Source organism: Egretta garzetta, unplaced genomic scaffold (assembly GCF_000687185.1).
Source record: "Egretta garzetta isolate BGI_Z169 unplaced genomic scaffold, ASM68718v1 scaffold768, whole genome shotgun sequence".
NCBI lineage: Eukaryota > Metazoa > Chordata > Aves > Pelecaniformes > Ardeidae > Egretta > Egretta garzetta.
This window is the reverse complement of record NW_009260594.1, coordinates 275,782-295,030: the sequence shown is the minus strand read 5'-3', so window position 1 is coordinate 295,030 and position 19,249 is coordinate 275,782. Positions and strand designations below refer to the sequence as shown.

At 36.4% G+C, this 19,249-nt stretch overlaps 1 protein-coding gene across 7 annotated transcripts in view; it reads left to right on the top strand.

Annotated features, from left to right (window-relative positions):
* The window catches only part of EPS15 (epidermal growth factor receptor pathway substrate 15), a 70,898-nt gene that overhangs the window by 21,189 nt on the left and 30,460 nt on the right, over positions 1-19,249 (top strand). For 6 of the 7 annotated variants that reach the window (XM_035900197.1, XM_009644632.2, XM_035900194.1 and 3 more), the window contains 10 exons: positions 4,811-4,852; positions 9,924-10,013; positions 10,331-10,378; positions 11,254-11,349; positions 11,776-11,841; positions 12,287-12,412; positions 12,877-12,936; positions 14,535-14,735; positions 16,324-16,469; positions 17,361-17,520. In XM_035900197.1, coding sequence (XP_035756090.1) covers positions 4,811-4,852; positions 9,924-10,013; positions 10,331-10,378; positions 11,254-11,349; positions 11,776-11,841; positions 12,287-12,412; positions 12,877-12,936; positions 14,535-14,735; positions 16,324-16,469; positions 17,361-17,520 — 1,035 coding nt within the window. The remainder of the gene's footprint in view (positions 1-4,810; positions 4,853-9,923; positions 10,014-10,330; positions 10,379-11,253; positions 11,350-11,775; positions 11,842-12,286; positions 12,413-12,876; positions 12,937-14,534; positions 14,736-16,323; positions 16,470-17,360; positions 17,521-19,249) is intronic. The other variant, XM_035900195.1, reaches the window with a different exon arrangement.

Below are 19,249 nucleotides of genomic sequence, written 5' to 3'. Positions count from 1 at the left end.
GTGTTGCAAAATGAAGGTGATTATCCCCCCTCCTCCACGCAATTTAGTAATAATCTGAAGTATCTTTTATCTCCTCATTTTGAACCATTCTGCAACATCTTGTTGCCACTTGTATTTGCTCAGTAAGTGTTATGGTCTGAGCGTAACTGTGAATTTAGTGGGGATCTTCTAAGGAAACTTCTACCAAGTGAATGTGTTGTGGTTGCCGTTAGTTTGGAAACAAGCTGGCAATATCAATGGGAAGGGACTGTTCCTATCTCGCGAAATTGTCATCTGTTGTTGGAAAACTCAAATTAAGCTATAGCCAATATGAGGGCTTATATTTTTGACCTTCCAACAATGGTTGCTTATCTGGCCTGTTTAATTTAAAGAATTTAGGGAGGAAGGAACACAAAACTGGATACTTGCAGAAAATGCATGTTGAGAGTGGGGAAGATATGTTTGTTGAAAGCTGGTGTGATACGGACATTCAAAAACTTATTGTTGCTCATGAAAAATTGAACTCGTGGTTTATTCTGAAAAACTGCCTGTGTGTGATTGAGGGGGAAGTTCACAGTTCAGGGGAGGACTGTAAATAAATATTCAGGGAGAACAGGAAGATAACTTTTTGTGTTAGTGTTCCTGATGTCATGAAATCCTTTTTGTGAAAAATGTAGTAATTGTCTTAAAGTAGTTATTAGCTGCTTTGGTAAACAAGACAAAGTCATGTAATATCAATTTGTATGCCAATTAGCTGCAAGTCTCAGTTTAAACTTCAGTATTGTGTCACGGAGTCGAGAATGCTGTGCTGCTTTCTTGAAGGGAAGCATCCAATATTACAACTGAGGCTAAGCTAGATAGTTATCTGTCTAATGCATGCATTGCCAGGATTAACATCTTGTTACTGGAATACGTAGGATGTAAATACTTATGGTATGAATGACGCACTCACAGTAATATATATGTTATCTATAAAGTAGAGCCAAAGCCTTTGAGGTCTCTGGCAAACTTCAGATTTTTTTTTTTTTTTTTTAAGGGATCAACAAAATTATAAAATTAAGATCTTCGTTTGTTCTTTTTACTGGAGTGACAGATCTGTTGCTCCTCTTTCTGTCCTCTATGAAAGATGAAGAAATCTGAGTATGTATATGTGTTCAAACTTGCACATAGAGGAGGCTGACTGCTGCTGAAGCAGATAGAACTTAATTTTTTTTTGATTGACATTGCATCAACCGTGTTAGAGAGTAGCTGCATCTAGAATGGCAGTGGAGCTACTCTGTCGTATTATACAAGCTTTGTTCAGTACTGCTTTAGAAGATGGTGGAAGTTTCCTGGAGCGATCTGAAAATTAAATTGAACCATTTTTAATTATGCAGTGACAGACATCTATGCAGAGAGAAGATGGCAGAGTTTTTGTGCATGCTTCAGCTGTTCAGTGGGAATGAAAGTGCTGAGGTTTTGAAGTGCTTGGTAATATTTGTATATGATTTTATAGTAAATATTTTCTTATCTTTAATTTTGTTATTGCTGTAGGAGATATGCTTGATTATATAATGGAAAGTGGTGGAAAGCTTTACCATGGAATACTTCAGATCACACAGTAAAGCAACAGGGGAAAAAAGAGCTGAGTTGATTATTGTTTGGTATGGGCATTTTAAGAAAACCAGCTTGTCTTAAACTTAATTGCTTTCCAGCTGGCTGACGACGCGAGGAAAGTTTATGATCAGATTGTGTCGTTCGGCCTCAAAACTCTTAAAATGAATCCTAGAGCTTTGCATCATGATAAAGTATTTTAGATTTTAATTGAGATAGAATAACTTGTTTCTCCCCTTCTATCTCATTTGGGTTGGAGGGGGAAGTTATTTTTGTTCTTCTCAATGGACAGCTTTTTTTTGTTTGTTTTTAAACCTTTTTGTGCAAAGAAAGTTTGTGGATGGGTGGGGTGGGCAGACAGGTAGTAGTATCTTATTACACCTAAATGTGAGTATGCCAGAGGGATGAAAACATGGGGATATAAAGGCTTGATTGACAACAGAAATAAAAAAGACTGGTGTCCCTGAAGGTGTTTTTTATTTCATAGGTTAGTATTCTAAAGTTCATAGGTTCGTAACAAAGGTTGTAATTACTAGAATACATGCTACTCTTATGAAGTGATAAACTTTTAAATGGAATCATCATAATGTGTTTCTGGTTTTGTACGCTGTGGAATCTGACCTTTTCTTCCCTCCCTCCTTTTTGCATTGAAAACAAATTGAATTTACTCTCTGCAATTGGTTGTTAGAAAGCCTGCAAAGAGAATTTTGCCAGGTAAATTCTGCATCAGCACTCTGAAAGATGTTGAGCAGTATTTTTCTTCTTATCCCAGAAGAATATCCTAGATTTTGTTTGTATCTGGTTTTTTTATTGTGGGGTTTACTTTGAAGGAAAAACAAGTCTGTTACTAGTAAAATAGCCTGGGAAACTTTTTTACTACTATTATTCTATTTGGTGTCACAGGAAATTCCAGTTACTGCAGTGATACTGATGGTAAAATGAATATTGGACACACTAATGAAATAAATAAGAATTACTGGCTTGTACTCGAAGTACTGAATGAAAAGATTGTTTTGCACTTAATGTTTTCATTGCAGGACTTCAACACGATGTTTCCTGTCCAGGAGTGACAATGATCAGTTTGGCTGTAATAATGAAACACTTGGCTGAACAAAGGGTGATATTGGGCAAGAGGGATGATGCATGAGAATAGATACTTCCAGTGTATGTGCTGGCCAACTCTGTTCTAGTTTTCCGCTTGTAGCTTTAATTTGATTCTGTGCCTATACTTTTACGTTATACTGAAGTAATACTTGGTAAATAAAATACTTGAATATTTAGGAGAACTACCCCTCTAGATTGCTCTTCAAAGTGTAGCTGAGTTGGTAGGTACGGGGTTTGAGGTTTAGTTAAGAAAATATGCTTTGGAGCATGCTGTAAGGTGATTGGAAGTGGTGTTTGTTATATTGGTGTTATGATAGTCAGGGGTCTGGCAAAACTTGAATGTATTTCATCAGGCTATTTTAAGGGACGTGTAAATGTCTGCTTAGTTGATGGCTGAAATAAGAAGTGTCTTTGGGTACCAGAGCAAAGTCAGAGCAAGGTTAAGCTATATAAATGGGGGTATTGCAGTGAATACTGATGATGGTTTCCCAGCATATGTAATTTTTAATGTCTGACTATGCTAGAGGCATTTCCCACCCACCCCAAACAAACAAAAACTCAGCAGCCCTGCCCCCATCCCTCCCCCCCAAAAAAGCTAACACCCACCCATGATCAGAAGAAAAAACTCTCTTAGAAAAAACTGAGTGTCTCTGGGGCAGTGTACTTGCTAAATAAGCAGATGTCAAGGTCTGAATGAAAGTTCTCCTGTTATTTCTAGCTGTTCTCTACAATTTATCTTTCAGGGTGTTCTGGTCATGCTGCACGCTTTCTGTAGTTGAACAGGATCACACTAAACCCCTGATTTCTCCCGAACTTCACCTGTTAATATTCTTTGATAATCAGCACCTGTGAACATCTAAGTGCTTAGCCAAAAGAGCAACTGTATTAGCTGTTGCTATAGGAAAATGTATGTGGTTTTATTTAAGCTGCCACCGTTTATACACACTGTAGTAAAGCGTTTTCTACAACTATATGATTGACAACATCTAGAATACTGTTGGTTTCCGTATTTCAATGTGAACTTCTAAATTTTAAAGCTGAAGAAGCTACCTTGTTGGATTCAATTTGTACGAAGGTCTGTATGTCTTGGGGTTTATGGTCATATTCCTCTTGAGGGGGAGAATTATATTGTTGGATGGTATTTGAAGTTTTGTGGTTTGGGGTTTTTTTAGTATGTATTGTGTAATTAACTTGTATTACGCTCAGTTGTTCCAGCTGGGTTTGCAAGGGCAACACATTGCGATAATTCTAGGGTTATCCTCTGCATAAACGCATCCAGTCATGCACACAATCTTTGGTTTAGGCAATGTGTACAGTATCTGATTTTGTGCCTGTTTTTACACCAGGGACGAGAGGTAACCCTAACAATACATTTCTTTGGAGTGTCTTGTGCAAAGGTGTTTGATGTAGGCCCAGATACTAGGTTTTATGTGGTGTCAGGCCTTGGGCTTTTTTTGCAGTTTCTAAGAATGGTTTAAAAATAAATTCGTAAAGAAAGGACCATTTCCAAAGAAGCTGTTTTATCCTTGTTCACCTAAGTTTAGGTGAGCATTGAATGTTTGATAGATGGCAGTGTAATTAAGGCAGAACTTACCTCTGGCAACGATTCAAGTTATAAAAACCTAAGTTAAAATATTACTCCCTCTTAATTTGGTACCACTGCTGTGGATTTAGTTGTGAATCTACGAGTTAATTTGGATATCTGAAAATTTTACAGACTAGTTGTGTATGACACTAAATTCTAAAGAATGGTGCAGTGGATAACGAAATAAAATTATATTGCTTTGTACTCGTGATTGTGCACTTCCTAGCCCATATCATTTCGGATTTCTTCTTTTGCCTACAAACGATCTTGCTTAAGAATTCTTGTTTCATACTGCCTAACCTGGTGACCTGTCTGACAGTAATCTGATAGTTAGTATCACTGACTTCAAAACAAGAAGTTAGTCTTCTAAAAGTTACAGCATGAAGAGCTGTCATAGTCCTCATAATCTTACAGAATAAATAAAATTATGTAAATGCTTAATGCTTCTTTGAAGACCAGCAAAAAGTGTTTTATATCTTTATCCAGGAAGAGGGGAAATGAAATATGGATCTTTAGGGTTAATTTTATATATCTCTCTTTCTTTTACAGCTATCAAGTGCAAATCCTGTGTATGAGAAATTCTATCGACAGGTGTGTATGTTCTTGCTGAGACAACAAACTTTATTTTGTGTTTAAAAGAAAGAATATTCTCTTGCTATGGACCAAGCATGGCCAACAGTGTGTAAACAATAGAAGTTCAAGGAAAATTATTCTGCTTTAAAATATATTTTTATAGTCACTAACACTTAGATCTGACCTATATCAGTATAAATTTAACATTGGTTGTAAGATGACATATTTAATTTGCTAGGGAACTGCCAGGTATGTATGACATAAGCCACTTTACAGTTAGACTGTTAGCTCTTGGAATGGAGTAAATTCTTGTGAAATACTGTATTGATACGTTCTTTGTTCCTTTTTATAAGTGAAGCTGTGTTTCTTGTGTTTGTAGTGTAGTTAGCATTATGTAAGACTTGCATCTCATCCCCAGAGGCTCTTACAGGGTGCCGTAAGGAGTGAAATTTGGATGGAAGGCCACTGAATGCCAAAAGAATGCATGTAGTTCTTGCAGCTTCATTCAACAGCTACAAATATTTTTACTTTATAATGTAAATATAAAATATGTATTAAATTACTATATAAATTTCATTTATCACCTGTCTTTTATATTTAGGTCCAGCAAAAATAAGGTGTATTAATTCCTATAAATACAGCTTTTTTGAAAAAAGCTCTTTCAGCTACTCAATTATAGCAATATTCTGTATCATGTGCATAATACACTTTATTGTACAAACATAGATATATAAAAACTTTAAGTAAATGTAAACTAAGTGAATGATTGTATAAAACAATTAAAAACATATTTTTAAAATATAAAGACCTGATGAGTCGTTGATCAACCATGTAAAAACCAACCTTATAGGAAGTTTTTTCTCCTTTGTGCAATTGGTAATGTTCCTGTCTGCTTGTCCTAAGACAGGATATAGTGCATATGACCTCTTTATTTAGGAACTTCCCTCTTTATTTAGGAACTTCTTTTGGGTGTCAACCTTAGAACGTAAGCTTATCTGCTGGGGAAGAGAGGACCATGATTTCTATCCACACTCTATTTTTGGATTGTGCTTAGAGGATTAGTCCCATTATTAGTGCATGAAACAGCAGTTAAAGTGTATCAGACTATGATGCCTGAGAAGTGTGAGCAGGAGAGTAGCAGTTTTGAAATTGCTAAACAAGAAAAGAGAGTTTGCCTTGATCTAAGTTCAGATGGCTCCTGAAGGTTGAAGGAGATAATGTCACCCTCACAATGTTTTGTTTCAATCTGATGGATGAATCCATTGTGTGTCTATATCTAAGCATTGGATTAAAAGCCTTAGGAGAATCCCATATTGTGGTGATCATTATAAGGTCACAAGAAAAGGCAAGGAAATAATTTTTTTGCATGTTAGGTTTCCTAGCTCAATACTACTGACTATTGCTGTCATGTGTCATCTTTGCCACATGCCTGACTGTCTCTTCCTTCTGATTGCAATTGCTTAACCACTGAAATGTGAAGCAAAAGTTGGATAAAGAAACTGAATTTGAGCACAAATGTGATACTGGTTCCCAAGTCATTTAACATCTTGCATTCGTTGGAATATATAGCCTAGTGAAATTGGAGCACTACTTGTTGTCCAGCAGTCTCCGTGGCATACAGGAACGGGGATTCTTTAAACGTGATGTTACTGTTAGTGAAGTTGCGCCAATGGATTTGTTTTCCAGAGGATTAATTTTCTGACTTGCTCAGCCAAACTCTTTTCTGCAAGCATTTGTCCTAAAGAGTAGCTTTCGAATGTACTGTATAAAGACTTTCAGTTGCACTAGGTAACTTTTTCCTTCCCTCCCTTAGATAAGGAGATGTCAACTTTTGGAATAGAAATGTTGAAAGAAATTTCCTACTTTGTCCTATGGTGCTGATAGAGCATGTTTTTTGTTCTGTCGTACCAGAAGCACTTCATTCTTCTCATGCAGCTTGAGAATAAATTTGTCACCTGAAATAGCTCTGATGCTTAGTACACTTCCGGTTCTGTCTCAAAGTAATTAATCTTGCACAACGTGTGTTATGGAACGAGTATAAATCCCTGGCTTTGTATTTAGAATGCAGTTGAAACATTAACTTTTCGATGGGGACACTTTTCTTTCAGATAAAAGGTTTTCTGATTAATCTTTCTAGACTGACTCTCAAAACAGGGTGAGGTTAAACAATAAACATAAATATATGTGATAAAGTAATAGGAAATTACTTAATCATGTGATATGCAGTGTAGCAGGTAAGCAGTATGCCTGAGCTGCTGATAAATTCTTGATGAATCCTGAGTTGAAGTACTTCTCACTTGCCTTGTGACTTAATGACATCAGATGTATGTTACTAGCTTTTAATCATTTCTGGCCCTACAAAAACCAACTTGCAACAAGAGAGTTGTTGGCCAATACAGCTATGAAAACTGCTTTTTGCACATCAGAGAAAAACCTCTACCAAACTTGTGTATAACTGACAAACACTTGTGATCTTCACCGTGTGATAGTCAAACGTAGGCCAGTTTTCTGTGCTATTTTAATGCTTAGTAAGTGCCCCTATCCCAGCATGCAAGACTCAGTAATTTGTAAAGAAATTAAAATCAGCCCTTTAAAAAAAAAAAAGTTACTAAAATTTAAGGCACAAAAAGAAACTCTATCTGTATCAGGTTAGATAAGAATCCTGCTTAAATCTCTTAAAGTCCCCTTCCTCGGGATCGGAGGTGAGGAAATAAAAAAAACCCAAACCCACAAGCTGATACTGTGTTGCTTTGTGACTTTCCCGAAAGAATAGAAGAGTCCTAGGCTGGAGGTTTTCTGAGTGGATGGCAAGATTACTGTGTTTATGTGCAACGTTAGACTCCATGAACGGGAAAGGGGATTTGATGCAGTGTCTTGGCAACTTTTTGCCTGTAATACGAATAGCTCTGCCGTACAGACTGATTTAGATATTTTACAAATCTGAGGAGCAGGCTAGCTACAAGGCTGTAGTGTTTGTAATTTTATCCTGATCAGCGAATCCTCGCTTATAGGAAACAACCTCTCCTCATTAAAATCATATTAGTTATGTTGAAAACAAAAGATGTTTTCACTTTCATATTAAATGATGCTTTTGGGATTGCTTTCAGAGTTTTTTGTTCACTTTAGAAGCAGACGTCCCTACAGACACCTTTCATCTGGTGTAGCATGCTTTCCAAATGATAAATTCTCCGCAGTCTTTCACTAGCTAGTTCTAAGCCCTCTTTGGGAGCTTTGAGCACCCTGTGTGTGCTGCACCTGTGAACTTGGAAGGTTGGTCTTATGTTCCAAACAAAATATGGAATGTAGTCTTTGTTTAAACACAAAGCTGTGAGGCTGTAAATGATGCAATGAATCATCATCATCAAGTGCTTTGCTGTATATTCCCAACCTTGCTGTTCTATCTGAAGCACTAGTTTCACTAGGCATTCTCAGGCTATTTCAAAGACAGCCATGATGACTCAGTGTTCAGCAAGTGCTCATAAAGCATTGATCTTCAAAAGGGGGTACTGAGAAATCTAATGTTAGCATCAAGTTATTCTTTCTCTGCATGTACTTCATTTTCCCATGCATGCTCGTTTGTTTGTATGATTTCAGTTTTGGTTTTCTGTCTCTCTCTCTCCAGGAAGTGTGGAAAGTAAGTGACCTTTGTTGCCTCTTTCCTGTCCTTTGAAATGTTTATCATGTCACAAATTCTTCAGTTTCAGGGTGTCTCAGCTGATCATAGATTGGAAGACTCTGCTTTTGAAGAGAATATTATATAATTCCTATCTATGGAATGTAATATATTATTTGATCCCTAGATCTTGTAGCACCTGTACAGATACCTGTCTGATATAGTAAGCCTGACAGTTTGAATTGACTGAAGATACCCTTAGTCCTCTTCTCCATATTGTGCCCTGTTGGGGCATCCTTTTGCTTCAGGCTCTCAAAGACTCGCAGTTTTCCTCTATTTTCCTTGTCTAGGTTTTACTGGTTGCTTATTCCACCTGAAGGCATAGCTGAGGTACTGTTTTCGGTTAGGAGCTTGACTAAGGATCTATTTTAATTATCTCCCTGTTGATTCAAGGAGAAATGCATGCTGGCTGATATTCTGCCAAAACTATTACCAACTTCTTCATTGTGTAAATAGGTTCACTTTAGGGAGTAAGCATTTTCCTCTTCTAGGGTGGTAAAGGTATCTTCAAGCAGAGCCTTCTTTTTCGCAGAATCACAGAATCGCAAGGGTTGGAAGGGACCTCGGGAAATCATCTAGTCCAACCCTCCTGCTAAAGCAGGTTCTCACGTTCTCAGACGATACCAGTAATGAGTTCAGAGCTGGACAATCAAATGTATTCAAACTCTGGGACTTCTTTGTCCTTACAAAACAGATGTTTTGCAGGTATCAAGAAGAAAACACTGTGATTACAGAGGGCTAATTAGATAAGTTCATATGATGGCCTAATGTGAACAAGCTTCCCTATCTACTGCATAACTTGAGAAATTCTTGGGCTTTTGTCTATATTTGAAACTTTCTACTGGAGACCTTGAAATCCAGGCATAATAAATGGTTAGAAAGTTACAGCAGTGGAAATTTAATTGCTTGCATGTGTATTAGTGTGTTTTCCTCAGTTTTTAAGTGGAATTAATCTAAATCTTCATTGATGACCTGTAAGAGTAAGCTTGTGTTGGGGTGCTGGGGTGATGGCTTGTGACTTGGGAGACCTGGATTACCTTCTTCACTTCTGCCCCAAACTGGGTCATCTACGCAAAATTCTTACTCTCCCTGTGTCTTAGTTGCTTACTGACAGATGAGGATATAGTGGTTTTTTCTGGAACATTGTAAAACATGTTGGAGTGTGAAAGATGCTTAGATATATATGCATAATATATCTTAAATTTGGCAGTGTTCAAACTAGTTCAAAGTGTCTTCTAATGTAACATGATTTTTAATGAAAGGGAGTTTTTCTTTTTAAAAAGTCTGAATATTGTTCTCAAAGTGACTATGTTAACTTGAGTGTTCTTCTTTGCTAGCTTTTTGAGAGCCTGTGTAAGGAGATTGTATCAATTCAAAAGCTAGTTTGTCATGTGAGGGTTTTTTTTCTTCCCCCAGGTTGATTCTGCTAATGCTGGAAGAGTGTTAGCTTCTGATGCAGCTGTTTTCTTGAAAAAGTCTGGATTGACGGATTTGGTACTTGGAAAGGTATTTAATGACAATTATTTAAATATCCTGCCTCTTGCTTCAGTATCCCATGTATAATAAAACATTTAGTGGCACTACAGGATATGTGGTCTTCCCTAATGTGTTCTCAGTTGTGCTAGTTTCCAACTTCAGTATCCTTGATTATTCTACTATGTTTGTAGTTTGAGGTGGAAACTAAAACATCATTTAAATTTGTCACCACAAGTAAGTGCTATGGTGAAAGTTTAGACCTGAACTTTCATCGAAGAATGCATTGTTAAATGCTTGCCAGCTTCCAGTGCTGTAGAATACTTTGTCTTATTATTTTTATGTTTTAGATTTGGGACTTAGCTGACACTGATGGCAAAGGTATCCTGAGCAAACAGGTATGATTACTTATATTATGTACGAGGTTACTCTAACCATTACAAGCCTCGAAATAAGAGAAAAGTTGAGATTTCTGGTTCAGGAAAACAGTTTTTCTAACTGATTTTTTTTTCAGATTTTTCTAATTGGAACTAGATATGTATTTCCACTTCAGTGTAAACTACAATAAATTAAGTAGCCTTCAGCTACCTCATCAGTTTTTCTTCAGGTCATAAAATGAGCTTCTGTGTAGCTGTGCAATACAATATACTGAGAAGTAATTTAAGGGTTAATGTACTGTATTTACTACAAAGGTGACTTTTCCTCTTAATCTTGGAGGAAATTTAATGCAGAAATTAAAATTCTAGTAAAATCTTCAGTTGCTGTTTCTGTTTGGTTTGAAGTATAGTTACTTAAATAATGGCCTGTGGAGGACTAGCTGCTTCATGCCACGATAGGAAAAGGAGGAGCTTGTAGCATCTACCAAACAAATTTTTTTTCAGAGTTCTCCTTTTGGTTCATTTTTCTCATGTGCTGTACCTTTCTTTCCTCCCCCTCCATCAACTGCCACCTTTGGGATCAACTCAGTTTCTCAAAGATAAACAGCTTTAATTGCTACTTTAAATTTTCACTGCTCTGCCGTAGAGGGATGAGAACTGACTACACTAGCCAGGAAGCTCCTGGAAGCTACAAATGCTTGGAGCTAGTAATTACAAACTTTGCCTCACTGAAGGAAATCAACAGTTGCTGGCTGCTGCTTTCTGTCACTTTGTGACCCCCTTTGAAGCTATTTGCAACCCTTTGTATATATAGCAATACTAGAAAAGCTCATAATTCTTCTGAAATTTGAGTATTTTCATTTAATAAATCCTTTGAAATTTCATTTTTCCTGTAGGAATTTTTTGTGGCTTTACGACTTGTAGCGTGTGCACAGAATGGATTGGATGTTTCCCTGAGTAGTCTTAATTTGCCTGTTCCTCCACCAAGATTTGTAAGATTTCTTTTTTAATTGAACATATCAACTCATTAATAAGAATTTCTTTTAAGTGAACAATTAGGAAAGCTTGGTGTAAATATCAAACACATCTGAAAATGATGTAGGGCAATAGGGCCCTACAATAGGGGAAAAATAAGCAGCATGGAATAAGAATAAAGTGCTACATGTTCCAGTGGGAATTTGAATATAAAATTGTGTGTAATTTGAATATATATGATATTCGTTCTATTAGTGTTGTCCTTAATGGAAGAAACATTTTAAATTTCTTACTGTAAATTTTGGTATCCTTAACTAAGATATGAGTGACTAAAAATGCGGTTCTGGCTTTGAGAAGGAGCACCTTCTCAAATAAGGGAGTGGTTTTGCAAGGTCAGAAGCATTTCTCTTTTAATGTGGGTTTTTTTCCCCGTTTTTCTTTAGACTGATACCAGTAGTCCTTTGCTACTCAGTGGAACAGCATCAAGTGATGTACCATGGGCTGTTAAGGTAAACTAAAGATCAGGCTATTACCTGGAACTATGGTGTGGTTTGCAAGAAAACATAAGTCTGTTTGAGAAAAATATAATGCTACTGGTAGCTATAGTTTATAAAGTATGATAAATTACCATTCATGTCAAATCTGTAATTGGGCTAGTAGACCTAATTTGAGAAAAACGCTTGTACCTTGGGAAATCTCTTTGTGTTTAGAAATTTGATTTATTGGGAATAGTTACCTGAAGCCATGAAAATAATTGAAGAATAAATCTCACTGGGTTTTGGATGAGTCTCTGGCTGACTTAGAAGTAATATCTTTTTCATATTTTCTTTTAAAAATCAGGAACTGCAATCTGTGTGTTTCCAACGGTAATTTAATACTTCTGAAAGAACTACTGCTTCTTAGCCTACAAGTGTGACTATGTCCATAAGTAGTATTTTTCTTCTGCCCCTGCAGCTGGAAGACAAAGCCAAGTATGATGCTATTTTTGACAGCCTAAATCCTGTGAATGGACTGTTGTCAGGTGATAAGGTGAAACCTGTACTCCTTAACTCAAAACTGCCAGTGGATATCTTAGGACGAGTAAGAATATATTTCTACTTAATTGTTAATTCACCAATAATAACTGTGCTACACTCAGCAATATCTGTTTTTCAAATTGAAGATTTGTAGTAATAAGCCTATTAAATACTATGTTGTGGAGTGGCCACATGTGTAACTGTTAAACTGTAAAAAATAAAGAAAAAAATTCGTTTGATATTTTGATAGATTGCCTCTTACCACAGTATATCAGTTATGTGTACTCTTTAACACTTGGTTGAGGGCAGGGTGCCATTAGTGCATTCCATCTCCAGCTTAAGAATCTGTCTTCTTTTGCATGGTTTATATGAATGTATGTTGCTCACTGAAAACTAATGCTGTTAATCTTAACTGAAGTTAGGATGTAGTGGAGGGAGGCTGTCCTCACATTTGTTTTTAATGAATTTTTAAATAGGAAACTGCTGCAGTTTAGGCAAACATCCTGATATTCTGCTTTTTATTGGTAGGTGTGGGAACTGAGTGATATTGACCGTGATGGAATGTTGGATCGAGATGAGTTTGCAGTTGTAAGTATCTTCTGACTCTTGGGATTTTGAAAGCCTAATGGCAGAGGTTTAAAATAGATGTATTGTGTATGAATTCTTGACTGTTTGTGTTGTTCATTTATTGCCTTTATTCAGACACCTTAATCAAGTTTTCATACTAATTAATGGTTTTGTCAGTTTATTGAATGTCTCTTGTTACGCAGCACTAACTTTCTTTGTGGGCTAAATGAGCCATTAAAAACTTATACCTGTGATCTGCTGACCGAGTGATTTCACTGAATAAGTTTTACTTTAACCTTCAATGTTTATAGTACTTGAATGTCTTGGGATACCTTTGAGGAAAATTTTAAAGAAATTATGTATAAATTCTTCAGAAGTTCGTAGCAAGTTAGAATTTTAACACTATTAATGCCAGGACTAATGAAATAATGTAAGAATTGGTAAATAAGTTTTGCTTCCCTCAAGAGATGGCAAGTGAGAAGAGAGTGAGAGGCTCTTGCTTTTGAAGATTCTGTAAGTCTTGAATGCAGTAGTAACCATGCATCACTATTTTCTACAAAACTTTCATCTTGTTTTTCCATGTAAGCAAATCGGAGAGGAAGGAATTAAACCCTCTCCTCCAGAAAGAATATATTATTTTACACAGAGAAATGTCAAACCTAAGTTTAAAGGTTTGGTAAAGCTAACAAAATACCTTAACTGCATTCTGCATTGCAAGAATTTTTAAAAAATAATGTAACCTTTCTGTCCTCTGGTGGGACTAAAGCCAGCCTTTAATTTTAGTTTCTACAAACTAAACTTGTTCATTCTTTCAGAGTCAAAATTGAAAAATAAAAATAAAGTTTAAAATACCTGTTTAATTGCCAAGAATTGATGTTACACACAACGTCAAAACCTTGCTTTTGTTTTTTTGTAATGTAAATGTGATGAATTTACCTTTTTCTGCTGTCACAGATATTTTTGAGAAAGGATAAAAGTGTAAAAACTTCTTTCTTAAATGCTATTCTAGTCATCTTCAGGCACCTATATGCTTCAGTTTCTTCTGAAACCAGTTCCTGTAAGACTGTAGTAGTTAACTGTTACTATACTTTATTTCCTGTGTTTATGCTGTAATTCTTCAGGCTTCTAGCTTTGAGATCAGAGGATTGATATGCTTTAGGGAAATGTTGGAGATAAATTGATAATTTGTAAAGTATTACAACATTTATTTAAGATGCAGTTCAGCGTCTTGAATAATAGTTACAAAATTATTAAAATGTACAACCACAACAAAAGAATAGTCACTAAGTGGAGCAATTCCTGCAAAAACAGTGAATGATTAAAATTAAGTGTTTAAAGTGTTCTCACAAATAAAATTCACACAAGTGGTAGTACAAGCTTGGTAATATTTAGGAGAATCATTTTTAATGTTCTAAAAGATACTGAACATTTGCTAAGCACTGAACCTCAAAAGAAAGTAGTAATTATAAACACAGGTCAGAAGGCAATAAGCTGCAATTCAGTTGAGGGGGCGTGTAAAGGAGAAACAATGAAAAAATGCTACAGTTATTTCTTAACTAATTTTTAATTTAGATATATACTTATATCTTTACATCCACACACCTTGTTTTCTTGTCTAGGCCATGTTTTTGGTGTACTGTGCTTTGGAGAAAGAACCAGTGCCAATGTCCTTGCCTGCAGCTTTGGTGCCACCATCCAAGAGAAAACCTATCAGTGTTCCAGGAGCAATGCCATTAATTCCATCCTCAACGTCTACCAAGGAGTCTCATCAGTCCTTGCCACCTGTAGGCATTTTAGCTGCCAAAACACCATTAACACAGGTACAGTTGTGAAGTTGCTTGGGGTTAGAAGATTTCTGCTTTTAATGCTGTGCTATGGAGACTGCCTGTATGAAGAGTCTTGATAGAGGTTTTTAGTTTGCTTCTTGCCCTTATTGATTGGTTGATGAATTTGAGGAGGCTGATGGGAACAGCAGGTGGAGAGGTATGAACTTTATCTTCTGCTTTTTCTAGATGTCTTCAGATATAAACAGTTGGATAAAAGAATATTATTTAGTAAAGACTGAAGATATTTTTAAAATAAATTATTTCAAGGCACCAAGCTCAACCCAAAGGTCAGAATATTAAGAAAACAGTTTAAAAATGTAGTCCAGGTACACACATGCAGAGCATAAGTCTTCTGGCTGAAGACTGATTTTAATATGGACAAGTTCATAAAACGAATTGTGGCAGGCATGTATGTGCAACTGTATGTGCATGCAGGCCTGCAATTTGAAGAAGGTATTAATGAAAATGGAATAGGTAAATGCAAGCAATGAGAAAAGGAAACAAAAGGTCTGGCATATCCACCTAAACACAAAAGATTTGGTGTTTGTTTTGAGTGTAATTATTAAGAAATTTGATGCCTTCCACCCCCCCAAGCATCTTATTTAATCCTGGTCACTTTAGAATGCAGAATTTGGGAAAATGTCTTTCCAAGTAGATTATAACTTACTTATTCTATTCAAAATAAGAAAAAATTGAGAAGGGGATCTAAGGTAAAAACCACAGTACTTGATACATAAGGTACTGCTTGGATATTTCGGTACCCATATTTGAGTAATCGGTAAGAAATTGGCATCTTAATTCTGGAGGTGCCGAGGTTTTAATCTGGCAGTTTACGTGGTAAGTCTCGCTGTGTGTATTACAAAGCAATGCCATTCTGGATGCGTATTTCAGTGTACATTTTGTGTACAGCACCATTTGGGATTCGTCTAAGTATCCTCATATGCTGAAATGAATTAGTGTCCACAAGCATGCACCTGAAGGCATTTTCACTCAAAAAAACCCCAAAAAACCAACGGCTTTATAGTAGCGTAGTGTTTGGAAAAATTGTTGAAGTAAGGGAAGTGGCTCTAATTCCCATCTTTACCTTGATCGTAGGTAAATTCTACCATTTAGAATGTGCCAACTATTAGCAGTCTGGGCATGAGCAGCTCCTCAGTCCCTCCAGCTAAAGCTCTCCAGCTGCGTAAAGAGGAATAAAATTGATGGCGCCAGACAGTAAGCAGGACTGACTGAGCACAGTGATGAGGGCACAACCCCATGCTGGGAGACCTGGGCTCCAGGGAATACTTTTAATATGTAGGCAAAGAGGCAGAATAACATCAGCCAGTCTTGGAGCTTCACTGATGTAAATACTTCGCTTCTGCTTTTGAAGTTGCTTATGGATCTCTGTATATCTCTATTTTGGAGGATAAAACCGGTTCATGAACTAAGCACCTATATGACTTTTTAAATCTGTGCTGTAGTCCTTAAATTATGTAACTCTGAAAATAACTATCTGAAAACAAGATGGCCTATATCTTAGTATTGTGGTTTTTGTTTTTGTTGTTTTGTTTTGCCCCCTTCCATCCCCACCCCCTTTCAGTGGGTTGTATCGCCTGCAGACAAAATTAAGTATGATGAGATCTTTGTGAAAACTGACAAGGACATGGATGGATTTGTGTCAGGTGTGGAAGCCAGAGAACTATTCTTGAAGACAGGACTACCTTCTGCTCTTCTTGCACATATCTGGTAGGGATTTTTTTTCCATGACAGCTGTTTAGATGATGGCATGGTTCTCACTCCTTCCTAGCACTTCTGATGAAAAGTGCTATGTTGACATTTCTGTAAAGTGAAAGTTGTTTTTTGTGTATAATAGCATGGCCTCTGTATAAGCAGTGGTAACTTGCTTCTACTTTTGGACAGAAATGGGGGGAAAACAGGTTTATGCTATGCATCATAAGGGGGGGAAGTAAAGTGCCGGAACACAGAACGTTACAAATACACACTGCTCTTCAGCTGAATCCCTGTATTTAAGACATCATAGTGTTGCTGTGTATCTAAACACAGATACTATCCATATAGTGGTAAAGAGAATGACCTCTATAAAATTCTTAGCATGCAAGACTTATGGCCCACTTAATTCTGCAACTTGTTTGTCTTTTATTACAGCCGGTAGTGACACCCACTGCTTTTTTAATTCTTTCCCCCCTATAAGCTATTCCAGGGCACTCTGATAGGAAAAACTTCTTTTTTTCAAGATATGGTTAACGCAACCTCCAATATAGGATATTTAGGAAAATTAGATGACCTGTGTTGGCTATGAGAAGTTCTTTAATTTAGAAGGAACTTGAGTTACAGATACTCAGGTGGTGTTAGTGACTCATAGCCCTGATTTTGCCTTTCACCAGATCAGAACTTACTGTAACAGAGCTGTGGACCTTAGCATGCAAAGAGAAAGTGGTGGTGTATTTTGAGTAATGCTTACTATTTATTACTGTGCCTCACTTCTATATTGCATTTCTTTAGAAGAGGGGATATACACTGGCAATTTTCACATTTTTAAATGACAGCAAGTACAATAAATGGTGCTATACTTGCAGAAATGAGGATTTGATTTATTTCATGTGCATCTCTGTATAGGGCACTCTGTGACACAAAGGACTGCGGAAAGCTTTCAAAGGAACAGTTTGCTTTGGCTTTCTATTTAATTAATCAGAAGTTAACAAAGGGCATTGATCCACCTCAAGCTCTGACTCCAGAAATGATTCCACCTTCAGACAGAGGTGTCAGTTTACAGAAGGTAAGGATGGGTTTGGCATTTTTGGTATAAATCTCAAAGAATGTTAGTTACAAAGGCTATGCAAGAAACACCTCAAGTACTGGCATACCTTAAATTTGTCATAATGTCAGGAAGAAAGCAAGTCTGAAGTGTAAAGAATTGACAAAACACTGTTCCATTCATGTTTCAAAATGAAGCTGTCATTTATTACGCCTGCCAACCAAGCGGAGAGATCTTATGTTGAGAAAGCATTATTTTCTATTTTGAAAGAATAGTCTTTCTGCTACCTGTCTAAAGAAATTTTAGTTTGCATTTGAAATAACACACACAAGTTCCATGTTTTTCTCCTAATGTGTTCACAATTACTTTTTTTTACATTTCTTTTTTAAGAAGTCTGGAAACAATGAACTAAATAAACTTTAGAATTATATATTTTAAATGAAATGGTCCTCTATTTTATACTTCACAGATAGTTTAAATGTCTTCATAGTCTGTTGATTGCCATCTATCTTAATGCAGCAGTGGACTACACCTTAGCAGTTCAAATTGTATTTATCAGAATGGCAAAGGTCATCACAAATTCTTACTTGTTTTACGCATCACAAAGTCTGATGTGGATTACCTTTTCTTGGTTGTGCAAAGCATTGACCTAATTCTACAACTTTCTTAAACAGAATGAAAAATTCGCACCTGAAAAAATGAAACTCAAAATTTGGCACTACTTTTGAGTTTCTGTAACTGGTATCTAATTTCTTTTTACATTCTGTTTTTAAAAAGTGATTGCTTTATTTGCAACTTTACTAATCTTTTTTGTATGTTTGCTTTCCTTTCTATGTCTCTTTTCTAGTTTGGACTGTTTTTTCCATTCTGCACCACTCTGCTTTTCATCCTTATTATTCTGTCAGTTTGTTAACTCTGCTTTCTCAAGGTTAGAGAATCTTTGCTTTTCTAATATTTACTGTCTGTTGGTTTAATAATGAACACCCTTCTAAGACTCTTACATAATCATTGAAATAGCACAGCACTTCTCTGAAGTGTCACAGTATGTTGTGATCTCAGCTTATTGCTGATTTCCATTGTGGTTCATCTGGAAGAACCCCAAGGTTCTTCCTGGAACCCAGACCTCTGTGGCTGCTACCTGTTGGTAATATATGCTGCTTAAACTTAAAAGAAAATGCTGTGTCTTATGCTGTTGAAATTGCTGGGGAAGTGGTGACAGAGTAGTAACCCAACGTGACAGTTATCATTAGGACTAATACCCATGGTTTCACTGCAGAAAATGTCAGAATGCATTAGGGGAGATCAGTATTGGTTACAACTATTCTGCGTGTGTAAATTGCTTTTATAGAACTCTCAGACATCAATGTGTTTTTGTTTTTTTTTTTTTTGCTTTACTAACATAAATGATAAGAGTAAGAATATTGTGAAAGAAGGTAAGAGTTCTTTTAGTTAGCTCTGCAAATCCATACCAAGAATTTGTTTTACTAGGTTGAGCTTGAACCTTCAGCTCATTTTGAGCTTTTTCAAGAGAGATGTCTTGTTGATAGGAAAGAACCTGTTTGTCCAAGATTATTGCTCAAGAATTGAACCCAAAGGATAAGAGCAGTAGGCAGAAATAGGCTTTTTGCTGGTTTTCTTGGAATGGTTTACATTGTAAAAAAACCTTAGGCTTCATCTTCTGACTTGACCAATATAAAGGTAGTAGCAGAAATGTCAGTATAATGGTAATCCATTATGTTTTTAAAGTAGG